Source organism: Rousettus aegyptiacus, unplaced genomic scaffold (assembly GCF_014176215.1).
Source record: "Rousettus aegyptiacus isolate mRouAeg1 unplaced genomic scaffold, mRouAeg1.p scaffold_m13_p_3, whole genome shotgun sequence".
Taxonomy (NCBI): domain Eukaryota; kingdom Metazoa; phylum Chordata; class Mammalia; order Chiroptera; family Pteropodidae; genus Rousettus; species Rousettus aegyptiacus.
The window spans coordinates 369,006-388,052 of record NW_023416306.1 but is presented as its reverse complement, the minus strand read 5'-3'; the positions used below and the strand labels follow the sequence as shown (position 1 = coordinate 388,052).

General features: G+C 62.2%; 1 protein-coding gene across 10 annotated transcripts in view; it reads right to left on the bottom strand.

Annotated features, from left to right (window-relative positions):
• Window positions 1–19,047, bottom strand: part of PNPLA7 (patatin like phospholipase domain containing 7) — a 50,802-nt gene that overhangs the window by 8,747 nt on the left and 23,008 nt on the right. For all 10 annotated transcript variants that reach the window (XR_001595139.2, XM_016130945.2, XM_016130938.2 and 7 more), the window contains 10 exons: window positions 18,004–18,081; window positions 16,512–16,717; window positions 15,864–15,995; window positions 14,872–14,995; window positions 14,260–14,373; window positions 9,666–9,735; window positions 6,648–6,797; window positions 1,318–1,381; window positions 987–1,155; window positions 264–446 (listed from right to left, as the gene is read on the bottom strand). Coding sequence is in view for 9 of the 10 variants with exons in the window: in XM_016130945.2 (XP_015986431.2) it covers window positions 264–446; window positions 987–1,155; window positions 1,318–1,381; window positions 6,648–6,797; window positions 9,666–9,735; window positions 14,260–14,373; window positions 14,872–14,995; window positions 15,864–15,995; window positions 16,512–16,717; window positions 18,004–18,081 (1,290 nt within the window). In the remaining variant the exon portion in view is untranslated. The remainder of the gene's footprint in view (window positions 1–263; window positions 447–986; window positions 1,156–1,317; window positions 1,382–6,647; window positions 6,798–9,665; window positions 9,736–14,259; window positions 14,374–14,871; window positions 14,996–15,863; window positions 15,996–16,511; window positions 16,718–18,003; window positions 18,082–19,047) is intronic.

Here is a 19,047-nt window from a genome sequence, read left to right as displayed (position 1 = left end):
ACGCTGACCTGAGGCCTCCAGGACCCTCTGGGGTCGCAGGCTCATCCCGACACCCTGGGCCCCGCCTGTCCGGGGAGCGCGGGCGCCACCTTGCGGCCAGGCTCAAACGCGCGCTCACAATCGGGTCACCGCCTGGCGGAGAGGCGGGCCACCGCGCAGGAGCCCACAGCTCCGACAGGGGAGAACCAGAGCGCAGCAAGGGCGCGAGTCGGGCCGGACTGCGGGCTGCAGCTGCGCGGCCCTGCCCCGTGCCCCGGCCTCACCAGCTTGGCCAGGCTCCTCCTGGAGAAGACGCGGCGTGGGCAGCAGAGGTGCAGGTGGCCGGAACACCAGCTACGCATGTTCAGCCACTCCACGGTGCGGGACGGGGCCGGCCCCTCCTCCCGGTGCAGCAGGATCAGCTGCTTCTGGGCGCGCACAGCCTTGCTCTCCAGCATCCGCTCCAGCTGTGGGAGTGCAGAGCCTGCGGTCAGGCAGCCGGCGACCTGAGGACCGGTGACCTGAGGACCGGCAGGACGGAGCCGAAGGGCAGGATGGTCTGTCCCTAAAGGTCCCACAGTGGACACCACCGTGCCGAGCAGCCTCGCCCAGGCTGGAGGGTCCGTGGGCAGGGCCCTGGCCGGGCTCCCTGACTCTGTGAACAGCTGGGCTGGGGGCAGGGTCCGTGGGTGGGAGCGCGGCCAGAGGGCGGGCCGTTTCTCTGACGCTGCCTCCTGACCGCCCCAGGGAGCACCTCTGATGACTTCTGCGCCAGAGGGATTTTTGGCTGCCCCGCAATTGCAGTGGCAGAAGCTCGTGAGAACAGTGAGGCAGGAGAGGAAGGAGGTGGCAAGTGCCACCGGAAGGAACGCCGAGGCCCCGCTTCAAGCCCAGAGAGCTGGAAATCGGCAGACGGTGCACAGCAGGGGGGCCGCAGAGCCCCAGGCCTCGCCCACAGCTCCTCAGCCGCACCCCCGCCACCCCGCCCCACCTGGCGTCCCGCCCACCTCGCCCACTGTGGGCTCCTGCTCGCCCAGGCCCACGATGAGGATGCAGTCTGCCTGCCGGATGCAGCGCTGGGTCCAGGGCGTGAGGGTGCTGTCCGCCTGGTAGAGCACGATGCGGTGGATGTCCTCCTGCTGCCCCAGCCAGCTGCACAGCCGGTACTCGTGGGTGCTGGGGGGCACAGACGGGGGCGCACGAACACGGGGCGCAGTCAAGGGGCCGGAGCCATGGCGGGGCACAGACGAGGGGGCTGACCCAGGGGCGCGTGCAGACTGGGGGCTCGCTCCAGCGGTGCTCAGGCCCCGGCAGCGAGCCCGCTGCGGGCCAGCGTACCTGTCCAGAGCGGCAGAGCCCAGGCGCTGCTTTATGTTGTCACTGGTCAGCAGCAGGACGGGGCCTGAAAACAGAGCCGCCGATGACGGAACCCGCCGGGGCAGCCGCCCCCGCCAGGACCAGGCCTGCCCGCAGGAGACGAGTGCCCCCAGACCCCCACCCCGTCTGCACTTCTCGAGAGCCCCCCAAAACCTTTCACCTTCCAATGAGTAAATGCCTATGGCCCGAGGTGCCCATTCCCTCTGTCCCTGAAGGGGAGACCTCCGGGCAAGTGAATCCACCTGGTGCAAAGTGGGTGCTGAGCCCCGCAGGTGGGAGGCCCGCACCAGATCAGGAGCTCGCCAGGTACAGAAACGGGGGCCTCTCTGAACCTCGGTCTCCTCATCTACGGAGAGGAGTCTAATCTGCAGCACAGAGGCTGTGTGTGGGGGGCAGGGCAAGCACAGCTTGTAAAATGACAGACGGTGTGACTTCCCGCATCCAGACCAGCGAGGCGGCCGGATTCCAATACGGTGCAGTTCTCCAGGGCCGAGACGCGCAGTTTTTCACGCGTGCGTGCCTGAAACCTGCAGGCGCCTCCCACCGACCCACGGCGCACACAGACAGCGTGGTCAGCACCTGCGCACCCACGAGGGCCAGGGCCAGAGTCCGGGAACGGCCGCCGGGGTGCGAGACGAGGCCGGGACCGCGCCATCTCAGAAGGGCCTCTGGGTGCTGTGCTGGGCAGCCGGGGACCCCCAGGGCCCGGGCTGAGGAGGCCCCGAAGCCCTGGCCTGCAGCAGGGGCACTGTGGGGACACTGAGGGCTCCCCTCGCACCCGCACCTGAGCGCCCCCCATGGGCGTCGACTCAAGGTGAGGGCCACTTATCTCCTCACGCTGAGTGTTTCACCTACAGAGCTGCTGCCCCCTTGGTGGCGCGGGCCACCCTGGCCGCACCCACGGCTCTGCACCAGGTGACAGAGGCCTGCTGATGTGCTGCGGGTGGGGTGGAGGGTGCAGACTGGTTCGGGGATACTCCTGCTCTGGGGGTCTGACCCTGCTAGGAGGCGCCCCGGCTCTGGTCGGTCATCTGCACAGGTGGCCTCAGGGCCAGACCATACCACGGGCCTGGGAGGGTGGGCCTGCCTGGGTGCTGTGGGGACAGCCTGTCCACCTGCTGGACGTGCAGGATGTGACACGACAGGCGGGTTGTGTCTGGCTGCGGGCGTACACCCAGGTGCCCATCTCCTCTCTCAGCCTCCATACTTGGACTTGGGGGCCCTGGAGGACCCTCGGGGATGTGCAGGGCCCCCAAAGATCGTGGCAGTGTTAGGATGAAAAACTTCTATATGTCAAAAGGCATCATTAAAGGAACATAAGAGCAAGCCACAGAGAGGGAAAGATGGCTGTTTTCTTCGCATCCAAAACAGGAACTGTATCTAGGTTCCACAGAGAACTCTGCTCGTCGACAAGGAAAGAGGGCAAGCTGACAAAAGGGCGGGTGACCGACAGGCGTCCTGACGGCCCATCAGCAAGCAAGCCTCTGGGTCACGGGCAGTGCACGCTGAGGCCACGGCGGGAAGCCGCTGCGCACGCACTGGACGATGTAAGGGGGAGAATGGCCAGGGCCACGGCAGACACACCCATCGTGAGCACACGGAGCGCTGCCCAGGACGCACTGCAGGTGGGCCACGAGAGGGGCCCTAGTAAACTTTAAAAGACCCAAATCACACGAAGTCGCTTTCCAGAGCACTAGAAATCAACAACAGCAGGAAAAACGGAAAACTCACAAACGTATGTAAATTAAGCAACACATGTTTGCACAACCAGTGGGTCCAGAAAGTCACAGGAAAAGTGGAAAACACCTGAGACAAATGAAGATGAAAATATGTCATTCCGAAGCTCACAGGACGCAGTGACAGCAGTGCTGAAGGGTGGTTTATGGCCATGGGTGTGCAGATGGTAAGGCAGAAGATCTCAGATCAACCTAACTCTAAACCTTAAGCTACTAGAAAAAGATTATCGAACTAAACAGAGCTAACAGAAGGAAGGGAAAAATAAAGATTAGAACAGACATTAAGTAAAATACAGGAAAATAAACGATAGAGAAAATAAATGAAACCAAAGTTGGTTCTTTGAAAGAATCAACAAAACTGACCAATCTTTAGACGAAAAAGGAGATTAAAACCACTAAAATCAGAATGGCGGGGCACTATCGATGGTACAGAAATAACAGGAAGTGTAAGAGAGCACTACGAATAATTGGATAACATCCTGGAAATGGACAAATTCCTAGAAATGCAAGATGTACCAAGACTGAAACATGAAGAAATAAAAAATCTGCATAGGCTCATAACTAGTAAGAAAATTGAATCAGCAGTAATGATGATGATGATGGTGATGATATTAAAACCAACAAAGAAAAGCCCTGGATGAGACAGCTCCACTGGTGAATTCCATTAAATATTTAAAGAAAAATTACCAGTGACCTTTGAACTCTTCTAAAATATTGAATTGAACACACTTTCTAACTTGTTTCATGGGGCCAGTATCACCCTGATACCAGAGCCAGTAAGAGATAAAGACATCATGAGAAAATTACAGATGAATCATCTTTATTAATACTAATGCAAAAATCCTCAACAAAATACTAGATAACCAAATTCAGCAGTATAGTAAAAGGATTATATACCATGACCAGGTGGGATTTATTCCTGGATGCAAGGGTGGTTCCACACTGTAATGTCATAATGGATGGAGTAAACCACATTCACAAAATGAAGGGAAAAAACACACCATCGCCTCAATTGATACAGAAAAAGCACTTTACAAAATCCAACATCTTTTTATAATAAAAACACTTAACAAAGAAACTTCCTCAACACATTAAAGGCCATACATAAAAAACTGACTGGTGACATCACACTCAATGGTGACAGCCTGAAAGCCTCCCCTGAGATGAGGAACGAGGCCAGGGTGCCGGCTCTCACCACTGCCACTCCACATGGTGCCAGGCGTCCTAAGCGGAGCGGTCAGGTGAGCAAAGACATGAAAGGAATCGAGTCTGGGAAAGAAGGAGCAAAACTATCTTGGTTTGCAGACAGGATCTTATATATAGGAAACCCTCAAAAGTTCACCAAGAAACTTAAAACCAACAAAAGGAGGTGCAGGATATAAAACCAACACAGAAAAGTCAGCTGTGTTTCTGAATAGTAGTAATAAATATACCAGAAAAGACTTAAGAAAATAATTCCATTTACAGTAGCATCAAAAACAGTAAGGTACGTAGGAATAAGCTTAACCCAGGAGGCGAGACACACTGAAAACCACAGACTCTGCCCAGGGGAATTAAAGACGCAGATAAGTGGGAACACGCCCCGTGATTGCGGGCTGGAAGACACAGCACCGTGACGACGTTGGCGCCACCAGTGCCGTCCCTGCCAAAACCCCACTGTGGCCAGGTGTAGCACACCCTAAAATCCATGTGGGTCTCGGGGGCCCCTGAACGGCAGAAACAGTCTTGGACAAGAACAGAGCTGGAGGACTCGGACTTCCAGATTCAAACACTGACCATAAGGCCACAGGCACTGAACAGGGCGGTGCTGGCAGACAGAGGCCGCGGAATGGACCCGTGAGCCAGTCGACCGTCACGCGTGTCACGTGATCTTCAGCAGGGGCGCTGAGGCCACTCGATGGAGCAAGGGGCTGTCCTACAGCAAATGGTACTGGGGGGACTGCACAGCCACTCACAAAAGAAAATTAGCCTCTACCTGAATATTGCACTTTATACAAAAATTAGGCTAAAAGCCGATCATAGATTTAAATGAAAGCTGCAAGCCTTTTAGAAAAAAAACACAGGAAACCTAGGCCCTAGGGCTAGGCGGAGAGTTCTTAGAAAGGGATGTTTAAAGCACGACTGATAAAAAAATCAACGGACTGGACTTCGTCCCTAGCGTCAAGAGGCTGAAAACCCGAGTGAGCCTGCGGCGAAGCAGCCGTAAACCAGACGCCCAGCAGGGGCTCGAAGCAGCACCCCGGGCCCTGCGCAGCCAGGACGAGGTCTGCGCGCAGGCTGAGCGTGGGACAGGCCCCGGCGGCGCCCACCCACCAGGAACGAAAGGAACGCGTGATGCCTCCGCACCCGCCCGCCCGAGCAGCGAGACGAGCCGGTGACGTGAGGACGTGGAGCGCCGGCGGGGCCGCGGACACGCGACGGCCCTGCGCGCCACCGGCCCGAACCTGCCCGCGAACCCGCCCGCGTCCTCGCAGCGGCGCACTCGTGCCCACGGCCGCTTCCCGCGGGCCCGGGCCGTCGCGGGGCAGCCGGCCGACCCGCGCAGGGGAAGGCGTGCGGGCGCGTGCGGGCCGGGTGGTGGCTGCAGGAACCGCCGGCAGGGCCACGGCCAGGGAGCACGCGCGCATGCGCCGAACTAGCACCCCCCCCCCCCCCCCGAAGACCGCGCGTGGGCCGTGCACGTGTCCGCTTCCGCGTCCGGAAGCTGCAGTTCTGGGTCTGGATTTCTCTACTAGGTTTGTAACTTCCTGTGAATCTACAATTATTTCAAAACAAAACGCTTTTTAAAAGAACAGAACGAGCTTTTCTGAAGCCGCGCGCCTCCTCCGTGCGCCTGAGGATGGCGGCGGCGCTGGCGGCGGAGGGCGAGTCCCCCTCCGCGTGCAAGACAGAGGCGCAGACAGTGGCGCATCGCGCCCTCTGAGTTTTAAAATGTCATCTTGAGAGTAACTTGTAAATATTAAATATCTGTGGTAGTGGCCTTCAGTTTTATAAAGCGTTTCTGCTCGGCGCCCAGGAATGCCGTGTTACCTCCGGCCTGGATCAGGCACTGACACTCGCATCACAAGCACGTCTGTGACAGCGACATAATACCTGCTGGACCGTTTTGTGAAGAGGATCCCAGAACTTAGTACGGCCGCACTGGGGTCACTCACAACCGCGCAAAATGCATGAAGTCCGAAGAATGAGGAGCGCTTTATGGCTTGGGACCGCCTAAGAGCTTGCGGGAATGTCAGTTCCTGCTTCCCGAATCCCAAAGCGTAACCGCTGTCAGGAACTTGGAACCGCTGCCCCAGCTTCCTGACTGCAGCCTAAGGCCTGCCCGGGCAGTGGCCAGGCCTCTCCCCACGGCAGAGCAGCTGGTGCATGCCCCTGGCAGGCTCAGACCCGGAGCTGGGCCCCTGGGGGGCCTCGGCTCTCTGCCCTCCCCAGCACCCCAGGGCTTGCCTGTGAGGGCCACACTAGCTGCCATGTCAGAGGAACCTGGAAGGACCCACGGAGCAGGGGAGGAGGCCGCGTCTGGCCAGGCCTGTGGGCACTGTGGGCGGGGCTTACCGATGGCGCTGAGGGCATGCTTGAGCTCCAGGGCGAAGGCAGTGAGGGGCACGTCCTCTGACACAGGCATGATGGCCACCGTGGAGAGGTTGCTGGCGGGGATCCCCGAGTCCCACTTGCCACCTGCAGAGTGTAGCCCGAACTGGTGACCTGCGAAGCACAGGGTCCTGTGTTGCCGAGCCCTGTGATAACCCTGAGGTGCCCCTAGCTGCTCTGGATGACACGCGGCACAGGCAGCCTGGGGCGAGGGACGGGCAACAGGTCTCGTGACCAGAGCTGCTCTCCCACTGCCCGCTGAGCACCTGGCACCCCGGGCAGGCCCCCTGAATGAACATGAGAGCCAGGAAAACTCGAAGCCTTAAGATACGCTGCTGGGCGGGGCCCTGTCCTTTGGACCAGCCTCCCTGGGGTCTTCACCACTCGCTCTAGAAAGAGGAAGCCCTCTGAGTGTTTGGAAGATGGACAGACATGTTCCTCGGCTCAGACACTGGATGGAGGACAGGACGACCCCCGGGACATCAGGGCTGGTTCCCGGGGCAGTGCCCTGAGCCTCTAAGGACAGTCCGTGGTGCTGGAGCGTGTCAGGCCTGCACAGCCCGGCCCGGGAGCCAGATGGGGGGACGTAGGATGGCGGAGAGAGGGGGTTGCTGGGAGCACCCTGGGGCAGGGAAAGAAGATGAGGGCTGGGAGCTGGATGTGGGGTGCACAGGGCAGCAGAGGGCCTGCCCCTGCTTCCTACAACCCTTCCCCGGGGAAGCCCCTTTCTCGCTGCCATTGCCCGGGGCCTCTGACGTCAGAGCCCTCCCCGTGAGGAAGGGCTGGAAGTCTGGTCCTTCAGGACAGGCACATGGGAGGTTCTGGTTCTGGCCAAGGGGAGAAGAACAGGCACATCCCACCGCTGCCACCACTCGCAAGGACCCAGCTCCCAGGAGACTCCGAAGGGCACACAGAGGAAGGCAGCCTGGCTCGGGACCCTTGGGAAAACACCCCATGAATGCCACGGAAGCAGCGGGAGCCCCACCCCTTCCCAGATCCAGGCAGCCACACCCCTAGCACGGAGTGCTGCCTACTTTCCAGGGGCCCCAAGCACTAAGCAAAGGCAGGCTCCCCACCTGCGCGGGGCTGCAGACACAGTGGGGTGGACCCCCCAGTCTCCCACATCCTGCACTAACAAGGAGAGGTGGTACCCCCACTAGAGAGGGGAGACCACAGAAAACGGGGAGGGGGAAAAGGAATTCTCTAACTCTAGCGCCAAGTCCATGCATGAAACCAGCCAGAACCGCACAGCGGTAGCTCTGGGGACTGAGCGTGGTGTGCAGCACCAGCCAGCCCTCGCTGGCTCTGGGCAGCACCCCCATGGGCAGAGCCGGGTACCACTGCAGAGGCCCTGAGAATCCCATGCGCACTGAAGCAGCCCAGGAGGGAGGGCCAGGACATGCTCCGTCAACATGAGCACACCGCCAGTCTGCTTAAGTAGAAGCCTTCAACGGAAGCAGTCTCACGACATGAGATTCAAAAAACAGGGTACAGTCCGAAATTACCAGGCATACCAAGACCCAGAAAAATATCTCAACTAGAACAAGAAAACAGACATCAACGGATAAAAACAACAACATGTCTCAGAATGTGGAATGGCCTGACAAGGACAATACGGCTGTGATCACACCAGAGAGAAACAGCGGTCATGAACAGTCCCGAAACAGAGGCATAAACAGAATGACAGAAACGAAACTCTCCCGATGGGCTGAAAAGCAGAATCGAGCCGAGGAAGAGCCAATGACCTTGAAGACAGATCAAAAGAAACTATTCCGCCAAAACACAAGGGCGAGGGAAAGATTAAAACTGTGCCTCAGAGGCCTTTGGGATAACGGCAAACCCAGGAATCCCAGAAGAGCAGAAAGAGTACAGGGCTGAAGAACGTTTGAAGCAAAAAAGGCTGAAAACGTCCCAAATTCGCTAAGCTACAAACCTATAGATTCACGAAGATGAGCAAACCCCAAACAGGATAAACTCAAAGAAATTCACGCCTAGACGCTCTGAGATCAAACTTCTAAAAACTAAAAGATGAAGTCCCCACGACTCCCTGTGCTCAGCACCCTGGAGGCCGGAGGGAAGAGGCGCAGCCCTGCAAGGGACCGTGGGCCCAGGGCCCCATACGTCGTCCCCCGCCCGGCGGGGAGGGGCGTGCAGGCGGGCTCAGGTGAAGGGGAGCTAAGAGGACAGGTGGCCATGGACCTGCCCTACAGAGCCGTTGTCAAAGGGGCTTCTCCAGAGAGAAGGGACGTGACACCAGGACACACAGCCCTGGCCTCCTGCAGCTTCCACAACGGTGCAGGGGACAGACAGCAAACGCCAGCTGGGGAGACATGTGATGTGCCGGGGGTGGTGACAGGTGCAGGGAGGAAAGCGAAGCAGAAAACAGGAGCTGAGGAGTTGGGAGCACCACGGTGCATGGGGCTGAGAGAGGCTACGCTGAGGACGTGGCTTGGGGTAGGGGGAGGAACAGACTACGCAGGGCGTGCTCGGGGCAGAGGGGACAGCAGGTAAAGCAGGAGCCCGTGGTCCCGGAACAGCAAGGAGTCTAGAGTCAAAGGCTGTTGACTAGGAGAGGCAGACTACAGGGCGGGACTCCACGCTTGGTAGGTGGGGCTGTGGGCGGGACTGGGGTTTGCTGGGTGGGGCTCCATGCTTGGTGGGCGGGGCTGTGGGCCGGGCTGGGGTTTGGTAGGCGGGGCTCCATGCTTGGTGGGCGGGGCTGCAGGCCGGGCTGGGGTTTGGTGGGAGGAGCTCCATGCTTGGTGGGTGGGGCTGTGGGCCGGGCTGGGGTTTGGTGGGCGGAGCTCAATGCTTGGTGGGCGGGGCTGCGGTTTGGTGGGCGGAGCTCCATGCTTGGTGGGCGGGGCTGCGGGCCGGGCTGGGGTTTGGTGGGAGGGGCCCCATGCTTGGTGGGCCCGGCCGTGGCCAGGGCTCCAGGTTTGGATGGATGGGGGCTCACAGGCGCCAGGCTTGGGAACATACCTGTTGCAGTTCCCTGTTGAAGGCTGCCCAGAATCTTCTCACCCAAGAGATGAATCAGCCGAGTCACAACCTGAGGGTGGAGAAAGAACAGACCCCCAACCACACATTTTAAACCAAGAAGGCAAGTACCTTGGGTTCACTTCTTCAAAACCACATGGCCGTAAACCGCTCTGGGACGTGGGTGGGTGATGGCTCGCTGGGCTGTCTGAACAGGTCGACTGGCAGTGGCAGGTGCAAGGGGCGAGCGCCCTGTGACCCTGGTGGGGGCCTCTCCCCTCACTTCCAGGGCGGGAAACACGGGATGACGCCCCAGGGAAGGCCAGACCCCCGGCCACAGGCCAGCAGGTGCTTCCCAAAACGAGCACTGGCTGGTAGTACATGGTGCCTAGAAAGTCCTACTTTTTAAGTAATGTTACTGTCAACCATATTAATACTAAACTTTTAGAGTGTGAACAGGAGTATTTAAGGTTGGAATGTCAAAACAGCTGTCATGTACGCTTGGCTGCTGACCGCCTTTGCTCTGCTGAGGCGTCCAGGCCACAGGGGCCTCCCGCTGTGGCTCAGATGCAGCCCGTGGTCATGCTGTCAGCTTCAGAAAAACCCAAGTCACCTAAGGTGGCATGCTGAGAACAGAGAGGTGACAGGGGCCACTCCCTACGGCCAATGCTGCTTCTCCCCTGCCCTCTGCACCGCCCCGCCCCTGCCAGCCTCTGGTCTGCTTGCTAAACCCCCCAGCGCGGTGCGGTGTGGGGCTGCTCCTGAAGGAGCCGGCTCTGACGCCTTACACGCCAGTGCCCAGCGCTCCCCAGCCCCCGCCAGCCGGGCCTCCACTTGCGAGCCAGCTCTGAGGACCCCGTCAGCACAGGATGCGGGAGGCAGAGACCCGCGGAAGATACAGGTCAAACTGTCCCCGCTGTAGGATGCGAGGTGCAAAGGAGCGTGAGCAGACGGGTCCAACACAAGCTAGAAAGAAGGGTCTGCTTCACATTCACCTGACACAGCCTCTGACTGTTGGTGGGGCTAATTAAAAAAACACACCTAATTACAGAACATTTCGAACATGTACACAGGCAGACAGAAGCCTGCGAACCCCACCCTCCCTTCACCCTATTTCACGCACACCCCTGAAAAACTCTGAAGCCAATCCCAGGTTGTCTGAAAGAACCTTTAAAAACATGACTACACATAATAAGGAGAATTACAAATTGACAATAATTCTGTTAAAGCTAATTTAAAACGTGGTGATTTCTACTTTGAAAAAGGTTTGAAATAGGCCAGTGAACACACAAAACGTGCACAGCTTCTCTACCCATCAGGGAGATGCAGATTCTAACCATGGGGGGGGCCCGCTTCCCACCAAGGGAGGGGCTCGCGTCTGTCAGGGCGTCTGACCGCCTGAGCACCGAGTGTAGAGATGCCACAGGTGGGACCCCCACTGCTGGGGACCTGCGGCACAGCGCGGGGAGCTGGTGGGCAACGGCTCAGAAGTCACACCCACACCTCCCCTCGGCCAGCAATCCCGCGCTCAGCGAGCACCCGAGAGACAGGCAAACGGGCCATGAAACACCGCCGCGAGGACGCCCTGAGCGGCCCTTGGCAACGGCCTCGACCTGGACGCCACCCACGTGTCCATCACGGGGGCTGGGGGGACGACCGGGGAGACAGTGATGCACTGCTCAGAGAAACGGGCGTGCCAGCAACACGCAGAGCCACGTGGGTCCCTCGCCGCCAGCCCGAACGGCAGACTCAAAGCGCAGCACCTGTCAGGTTCCATCTGCACCGAGGCCAAGCGCAGACGGAACGGGCCAGCTGCCGCTGGGGGCCGGCAGTGTGGCCCGGGGCTCTGTGGGCAGCACACGTGGGGGCCTGGCCCGCCAGCCCCCACGGCCCTGGCACCTGGGCAGCTCACGCTACACCCGGGCTCTGCCACGCAACTTGCCAGCAGGAGGAAGGAAGTTCAGGTCCCGGTGGTCGGGCTGGGTGGTGGCATGAGCTGAACATGGACAGCCTCAGGCTGCTCTGTGGACAGCGAAGCGCCGAGGCTGGTGGCCTGGGGACAGGAGGTGGGGAGGGTCTGTGGACCCCCAGGGAGCCGCCCTGCAGAGGGCGCAGTGGGTAGGTTGGTGGGCAGGCCGGCAGCTGCGGCCGCCTGTCTGGCGTGAGGGCCCAACAGCAGGGCGCGCTGGGGCAGAGCCAGCACCGACCCCAGGGTGGCCAGCCTTCCCTAGCCCTGCCTGAGGACCGTCTGTGTCACCCAGAACCCGGGGAGAGTCAGGACCGCGGCCCATGGGCCCGGCCCACACCCCGCCACCCAGAGCCACTGGCGGGGCAGAGCCACATCGCCTACTGGCCTCCAAAGGTGCAGCTGAGGCGCCAGCAGAAAGGTGTGTCCTGGTGACAAGGGCACCACCCTCCGGGACGCCCAGACCAGCAGCAGCGGTGGCCCGCGGCGGGCCCTCACCCCTCACCCGTGCTCCCGGCCACCGCGACAGGCACTGCCATCCCCCGCGGTCTCCTGGTGCTGCAGTGGGCCACCCCCAGGCCCGCGGACGCAAGTCCCCGTCACCCCAGAAGCCGCAGGCCGGTAAAGTGCTAACCGAGGGAGGGAGGAAGGGCTGACCACCCTCTGGTGAGCCTGGGGTGGGAGGGGCTGGTGGCCGGGGGTGTGGGGGGGCGGTGGTGACAACCGGAGCGACAGCGGAGGGAAGGGCAGCGGCTTGGCGTGGGGTGGGGGTGGCTGTTGGGGCGGGGGTGGTGCCGCGGGAGGGCTGCGCGTGCTCGCGAAGAGGGGTCAGGACGATGGGGCGGGGCCGAGGTGGGGACGCGCGGGCCACGCCAGGAGGACCGGGTCTGAGGTGCAAACGTCCGCACAGACGATGACATACACGTCTGACAGCCAAAGGCGGCTCAAGCCAGGCGAACAGCTCCGTGTGACGGGAGAGCCGGCCGCCGTCCCTCGCGGTGAAGGCCGACTGCAGACGGGGAGCAGCGAGAAGGAGAGAATCGACGCCTCGCACTCGGGACCGCACTGGGCCCCCAGGAGGCCCAGACGGAGCCCCTCAGGGTGGTCACCTCGGGAACACCAGGCCAGAGCTGGAAAGGTGACCAGGAGCAGGGGCACAGGACAGGGCAGCACAGCCAGGGGGTCAGGCCGGCTGGGCAGCCTGGGCACAGACCCCGGCCCCATGTGCCGTCCCCCAGGCCACTGAGGAAAAAGCTCCCCGCGGCCCCCGCATCCACGTTTCCCTTTCTGGAGTTCTGGTTATCCGCAGGCAGCCACAGATTGAAAGCATTACGTGGAAAAGTCAGAACTAAAAAATTCACGTTTTAAATCGCAAGCCATGCCGAGTAGCGTAACGAGATTTCGCATCGCGCAGCTCCGTCCAGTTGTCCAGCGTCTTCCTGTCTGCGCTCCCTGCCCGCGGGCCACACACCCTGTCTCCAACGAGCACGGCTTGCCCTGGGACAGGCCCACACCTGCCACACGACGGGACGCGGCTAGGCCTGCAGGGGGCCAGCGGCCATGGCGCCTCCTGCAGTGAGCCTCTGTGAGCGGCCTTCCTCCGTGGTGCTGGGGGGGCCTGCTCCACCTCCACTGCCACCTGGGACTCGGGACCCCCGCCCCTGCCACGCTCACCTCGACCCACAGCCCCACCCGTTTCCCTTCCAAGTTGTTTCCCTGGAGTTTTCTAGGAAAAATGATGCGTGCTCTCCGTGACGATAGTTTTTACTCTTTTACCAAACGGGTGTCAGTTGTTTCCTTTTTTCCCGACATTTCTGATTAGCTGAGGAGCTGTCTGTTTTAGATTTTGTTCCAGAACAAATGGTCTCCTTTAAAGGTTTCCTTTCCCTCCTCAGTGTTTATTCGTAATGGCTGGATTCTGTGAAATGCCTCGACAGAATCATAAGGTTTTCCCTTCTAACTTTTTGCCATAATTCATCATATTTTCATAACTCCCCCCACTGGCCGACATTCCCTGTGTGGACCCTACTCGGACACCTGTGCTTACAGCTGACGCGCCAACACAGAGTCCGTGTGGCTACAGGACTGAGAAACAGTCGCGTTTCCTGCTGAGCTTTGCTATTGCAGGTGTGTTCACACCATAAAGGGCCTGGGCGTTTTCCACTTGTCCTGGAGCGGAGATGTCCGCTCCCCTGCCGCCGCGCTGAGCAGTGGATGGGCCTGAGCCTCTGCTTCCTCGGATGCCGCCTGCTACTCAGGTGGGGCACGAGGCCCAGAAAGCCAGCGTGGGGACGCCCCAAGAGCGGGCCCCGTCTTGCGGCCTGGACGCACGGATTTCGGGACGCCCCAGGAGCGGGCCCCGTCTTGCGGCTTGGACGCACAGATTTCAGTTTCGCCTTCCCTGAGCTGCACAGTGAGCAAGCCCGCACTGCCTAGGCCACACTGCCACCAGGCCCTTTCCCCGCCTGCTGTTACCTGTGACACGGCTGGTGGGGGCGCAGCCTCAGACACGCGGGGCCCTGTGCCCCCTGTACCTCTGGCCAGTGCCCACCCACCTGCCCGAGGCCCTGTCTGCCCTCAAAACCATAAAGCCAGGCTGCTCCACTGCCTCACCTGAGCAGGAGCCCTCACCTGTGGGTACCTGCGCTTGATGGAGGTCAGGGCCCCCGTGGGGAGCTTGGCCAGCTCCGAGTCCCGGATGGCATGCACGGTGGTGGCCCTGGGCTGATGTGTGAGCGTCTCCACCTGGGGGGGGGGGAGCCTGTTTGCGCACAGCCGCTCCTCCAGAAGTGTGGTGCAGGTGACGGCGCAGGTGACGGGCCGGAGGGGACGGCACCCGGCCGGCCCCGTGTCGGGCGTGCAAGGGGACACACGGTCAGCAGCACTGGACCTGCCAAGGCCAAAGGGGCCCCAGCACCCCAGACAGGCCGCCCCATGAGACACCGAGAACAGGCCAGGCAGCTGCCCCTGCCAGGGCCTCGTCTCACACACAAGGGGCTTGGAGGAACCACCTGGGCCCCGTCCCTACTGGAGACCTCTGACCTTTGATCTCCAGAGGTGACCCCAGTGCTGCTGCCCAGGCTGGGAGCAGGCAAATTGCCCAAACCTGAGAACTGCGGGCGTAATCACCCTCCCCCCACCCTCGAGTCACTCTGAGGGCTCATTCCCCTCGCCCAGATGAGGAGCCGGGTGGGCCAGGCATCACCCCAGCACGTGATGCAGCCAAGGGCACCGCAGACCTACCACACCGATGAGGTCGCCACGGCCATACTCCCCGGCCAGGCGCTTTTTGAGGTCATCCTTCCGGACCACGGAGCGCAGCCGGCCGCTGAGGACGATGTAGGTGCAGTCTGACTTGTCCCCTTGCCTGTGAGGGTGGGGTGCTGGGAGCGGGCAGGGCGCAGGCCAGGAGCCCCTGCCGCCCCCACTCGCATGCTAATGAAGAAATGTAATCTCACTAAATTTCTTTTTGGACGATAGTCATTTTCCATTAAAAAACCTGTATGCTAACATGGAAACAGCTCCTGGTAATATGTAAATGATAAAATACTTAAAATTTCCTTAGTTTTAATACCACAAAAGTCAACAGCTGTGACCCAGGTCTGGATTAGCCCTGTCCTGACCAGAAAATAAGGATGCTCCTCAGCTCACAGGGGAGCACGTGGGGCAGAGGCTCACAAAGGCTGTGATGCCTCTGCTGGGCCGTCGTAAAGGAGGGTGCAGATTTGCAGGTAGTGACATGGAAAGATGCCACGGAAACCTTGCGTGACTGTCTGTAGTCAGCACAGAACTGGAGAAGCCCAAGGCGTGTCCTAGAAACTTCAGAGCCACCCGAGCCAAGCCCAGCCGGTCTGCCCCCTAGCCAGCCCCGCCCCGCGGGCCCACCTGTACACTGCACGCCCCACCTCCACCTCCACCCAACCCCGCCCCCGCCTCCACCCAGCCCCGCCCCGCAGGCCCACCTGTACCCTGCAGGCCCCGCCCCGCGGGCCCACCTGTACCCTGCAGGCCCCGCCCCGCGGGCCCACCTGTACACTGCACGCCCCACCTCCACCTCCACCCAGCCCCACCTCCACCTCCACCCAGCCCCGCCCCGCCCCCACCCAGCCCCGCCCCGCGGGCCCACCTGTACCCTGCAGGCCCCGCCCCGCGGGCCCACCTGTACACTGCACGCCCCGCCTCCACCTCCACCCAGCCCCGCCCCGCCCCCACCCAGCCCCGCCCCGCGGGCCCACCTGTACACTGCACGCCCCGCCTCCACCTCCATCCAGTCCAGCGCAAAGTCGATCTGCCGCACGAAGGGCGACATCCGCTTCACCACCGTGTGCGCCACGCCCAGGACGACGGTCGGCTGCTTCCGCATGATCCTGCCGCGCGGCCCCGTCATTGCGGCCCCACGCGGCTCTGCCCCTCCCCTCCAGGCTAAGGCACTGGCCAGCACGCACCGCCTGCACCTCATCACCCCGCGAGGCCCACTCCGCAGGTCAGCAGGCCACGCGGCCCCGGCCAGGGGCTGGGGAAGAGCACGGCCCTCAGCCGGCCCCCTGCTCCATGCGCCCCACGCGCACCCAGCGCTCGTGGCTCTGACGGAGCTGCCCACCTCGGGGGCCCATGCTGTGAGCCCGCAGACACAGCGCGCACACCCTACATGTGCGGATATACGTGAACACGTGACGGGGAGACGCGCGCGCGCGCGCGTGCCCAGACACGCAGAGGGGCTGGGCCTGGGCCCCCCACAGGCGGCTCCCCGCGGGCCGGGAGGGCTGAGTGGGGTTTGCGCCCCTCAGGTTCGCCTCCACAGCATGACACCCACTGCTGCCGTCTCCCCAGGACTCCTGCCTCCTCGAGTGGGACCCGCGCGGAGCCCCGGCAGGCGGACTCACTCGTAGAAGTGCGCCTTGGAGATGCACAGGAAGCTGCAGTCCCTGTTGGCCTTGATGGTGAAGATGAGGGGCTCGCCAGTGAGCACGGCCAGCTGGCCCACCAGCTCCCCGGGGCGCGTGACGAACAGGCAGGTGTCCTCCTCGCTGTCGACCCTCCGCTGGTACACGTGCAGCAGCCCCGAGACCACGAAGAGGATGTTCACGTCCTGGCGGGGGACAGGCCGGGCCGTGGTCAGCCGCCCGCCCCTCTGGCTGACGCGGCTCACAGCTGGAGATGCGTGGCAGAGTCCACGCGGTTCTGTCCTTTAATTATGGGCCGCAGGAGGTCCGGGCAGTCGGCCCAGCCTTGGACGCACAGAGAGGCCGCCCCTGCACCCGCCTGCCTCGCCGTCCCACACAGACGTGCAGCCAGCTTAGCCTTCACCGAGCAGACAGTACAACCTCTCCTCCTCAAAAGTGACCCACAGGCTGAGTCCCCGAGACTCTGTGCAGCCCTGACAGTGGCCGGCAGGCGCGTCCCCGCACGCCCTGACCCGTCACACGCACTGCAGGGCCAATGCTGCACGGCCCACGCGAGCCCGTGCCCGCCACACGCCCGCCCTGCACCGGCTCGCCGGGCCCCGCGGACGCCGTGCTGGTCCGAGCCCCAGCCAGTGCGGCAGGGACGAAGGGCTGGCTGTGCCCACGGGGCCGGGGCTGCTCGACGGTGCAGGTCTGGGAAGCGGGGCCACGCCGAGGCCCCTGGGGCACCTGGCAGTGCAGCATGGGGACAAGGCTGGGTGGCGCACCACTCAGTGGCAGTCTGTGTCCTCTGAGGAAAAGCCAGGAGAAAAGGGCCAGGGCAGGGATGGACAGGGACAGGGGGCGTGCGGCAGCGTGTCCAGAAGGCCTGACGCCGCGTGTGCCCACGGCCCCTGCCGCCCTCCGGCCCGCCCCGTGTCAGCGGCGTCACCTGGGCCCGGCCGATAAAGCGCACAGGGCGAGCCGACCGGAGAGCAGGCCCTGGCTCGGTCTGCCTCCCCAGCAAGAGACGGGTCTGGCTGCGGCTGCTCCGAGCGCAGAAGGCACAGACATGCTGGTGTGCGGGCCGGGGGGCGCGACCCGCACGGAGACGGCCCAGGGCTCCCTGCTCCCCGCTCCCAGCAGGGCAGAGGCAGGAGGCGCAACCCGCCCAGCGCAGTGGGGCTCCCAGCACCGGAGCCCCCCTCGTGCGCGGAAACAGAGTGGATCTTCGTCTGCGGCTGGGTTTGAGGGCCGGGGAAGAGAATGGCCTTCCTCCTGGCTTGTGGTGACCAGGAAGCACGTCCGCATGTGCACACGCATGTGAGTGTGGACACGTGCCCGCCCCGTGGGGAGGACAAGCCTGAGGGGAGCCTTCGTGGGGACAGTGACGACAGACCCTGCGTTGTGCGTCCAGCGCCCTCCATCCAGCTGGGCTGCAGTGCCCGGCAGCCCTGGTGCCCGCGCACCTGGGCCACGGCCTCTTGCTCACCTGGTCGCCCTGTCTCGACACCACTGTGCCCCCTGGGACATGGAGCAGTGCCACGCGGCCGTCCAGCAGAGAAGGGTCCTACGACAGAAACACAGTGTCAGCACAGGGGCCGGGGGGACGAGGGGAAGCGGAAGCAGCACCTGGCTCCCCAAGAAGCCACAGATGCGGGGGCCTTGGAGCACCGCCCAGCAGGATGGCCAGCCGGGGTCCAGGCACGCTGCCGCCCGCCCATGGAAGTGGCGGTATCGGCCCAGGACACACAGGACGTCAGTGTGAGTGTGCCAAGTCCGACGAGCACCCCGACACGGGGTCCGAGGGCCGGCGCTGGCCCCTCTCCACGAGCCGCATGGGGTCCGAGGGCTGGCGCTGGCCCCTCTCCACGAGCCACATATGGGCCGCAGCGTGCAAGGTGCCAGGCACCCAGACGTGCTCTGTGCGCCCCCCGGGGCGTGACCCCGGGAGAGCAAGCATGGGAGGGCGGGAACCCCCGAGGTGCTGCTGTGCGGGAACCGCGGCTCACAGGACCGCTCCCGGGCCAGCCGCGGAGGACGATCGGGAGCGCATCACTACCAGCTGGGCGGCTCCGGCCCGACGCCAAGGCTGCTGCCACTGCCGAGGAAGCAGCGTCCAAGGAAACCACCGGGGGCCGCTCGGCCTCCTCCCTACGGTGGGGGCTGGAGAGCCTCCGACCGCCGCAGGCGCGGCCCCAACCACTGTGACACTTACGAGACAGATGCGATTTTGGGCCCAACCAGTCAAAGACGTTGAGAGTCACCGCCACACTTCTAAGGGTCACACGGCATTGCGTGTATGTTTAAAAACACTGCACGTCTTAAAGGAAAACGCTGACGACTCTGCTAACGTGGCGTAACGATAGATGAGGGGGTCGCTGCAGGGGCGCAGCGGGGGGCCCCGGGGACTTGGTGCTCTCAGGGTGCGAGAGAAACAAGACAGGTCACAAGCTGGTCCATGTGTTGCTAGGTGAGTACTCGGCTTCGTGAGTTTTCTGCATATTTTGTCTGGGTTTACATTTTCCCATAACCA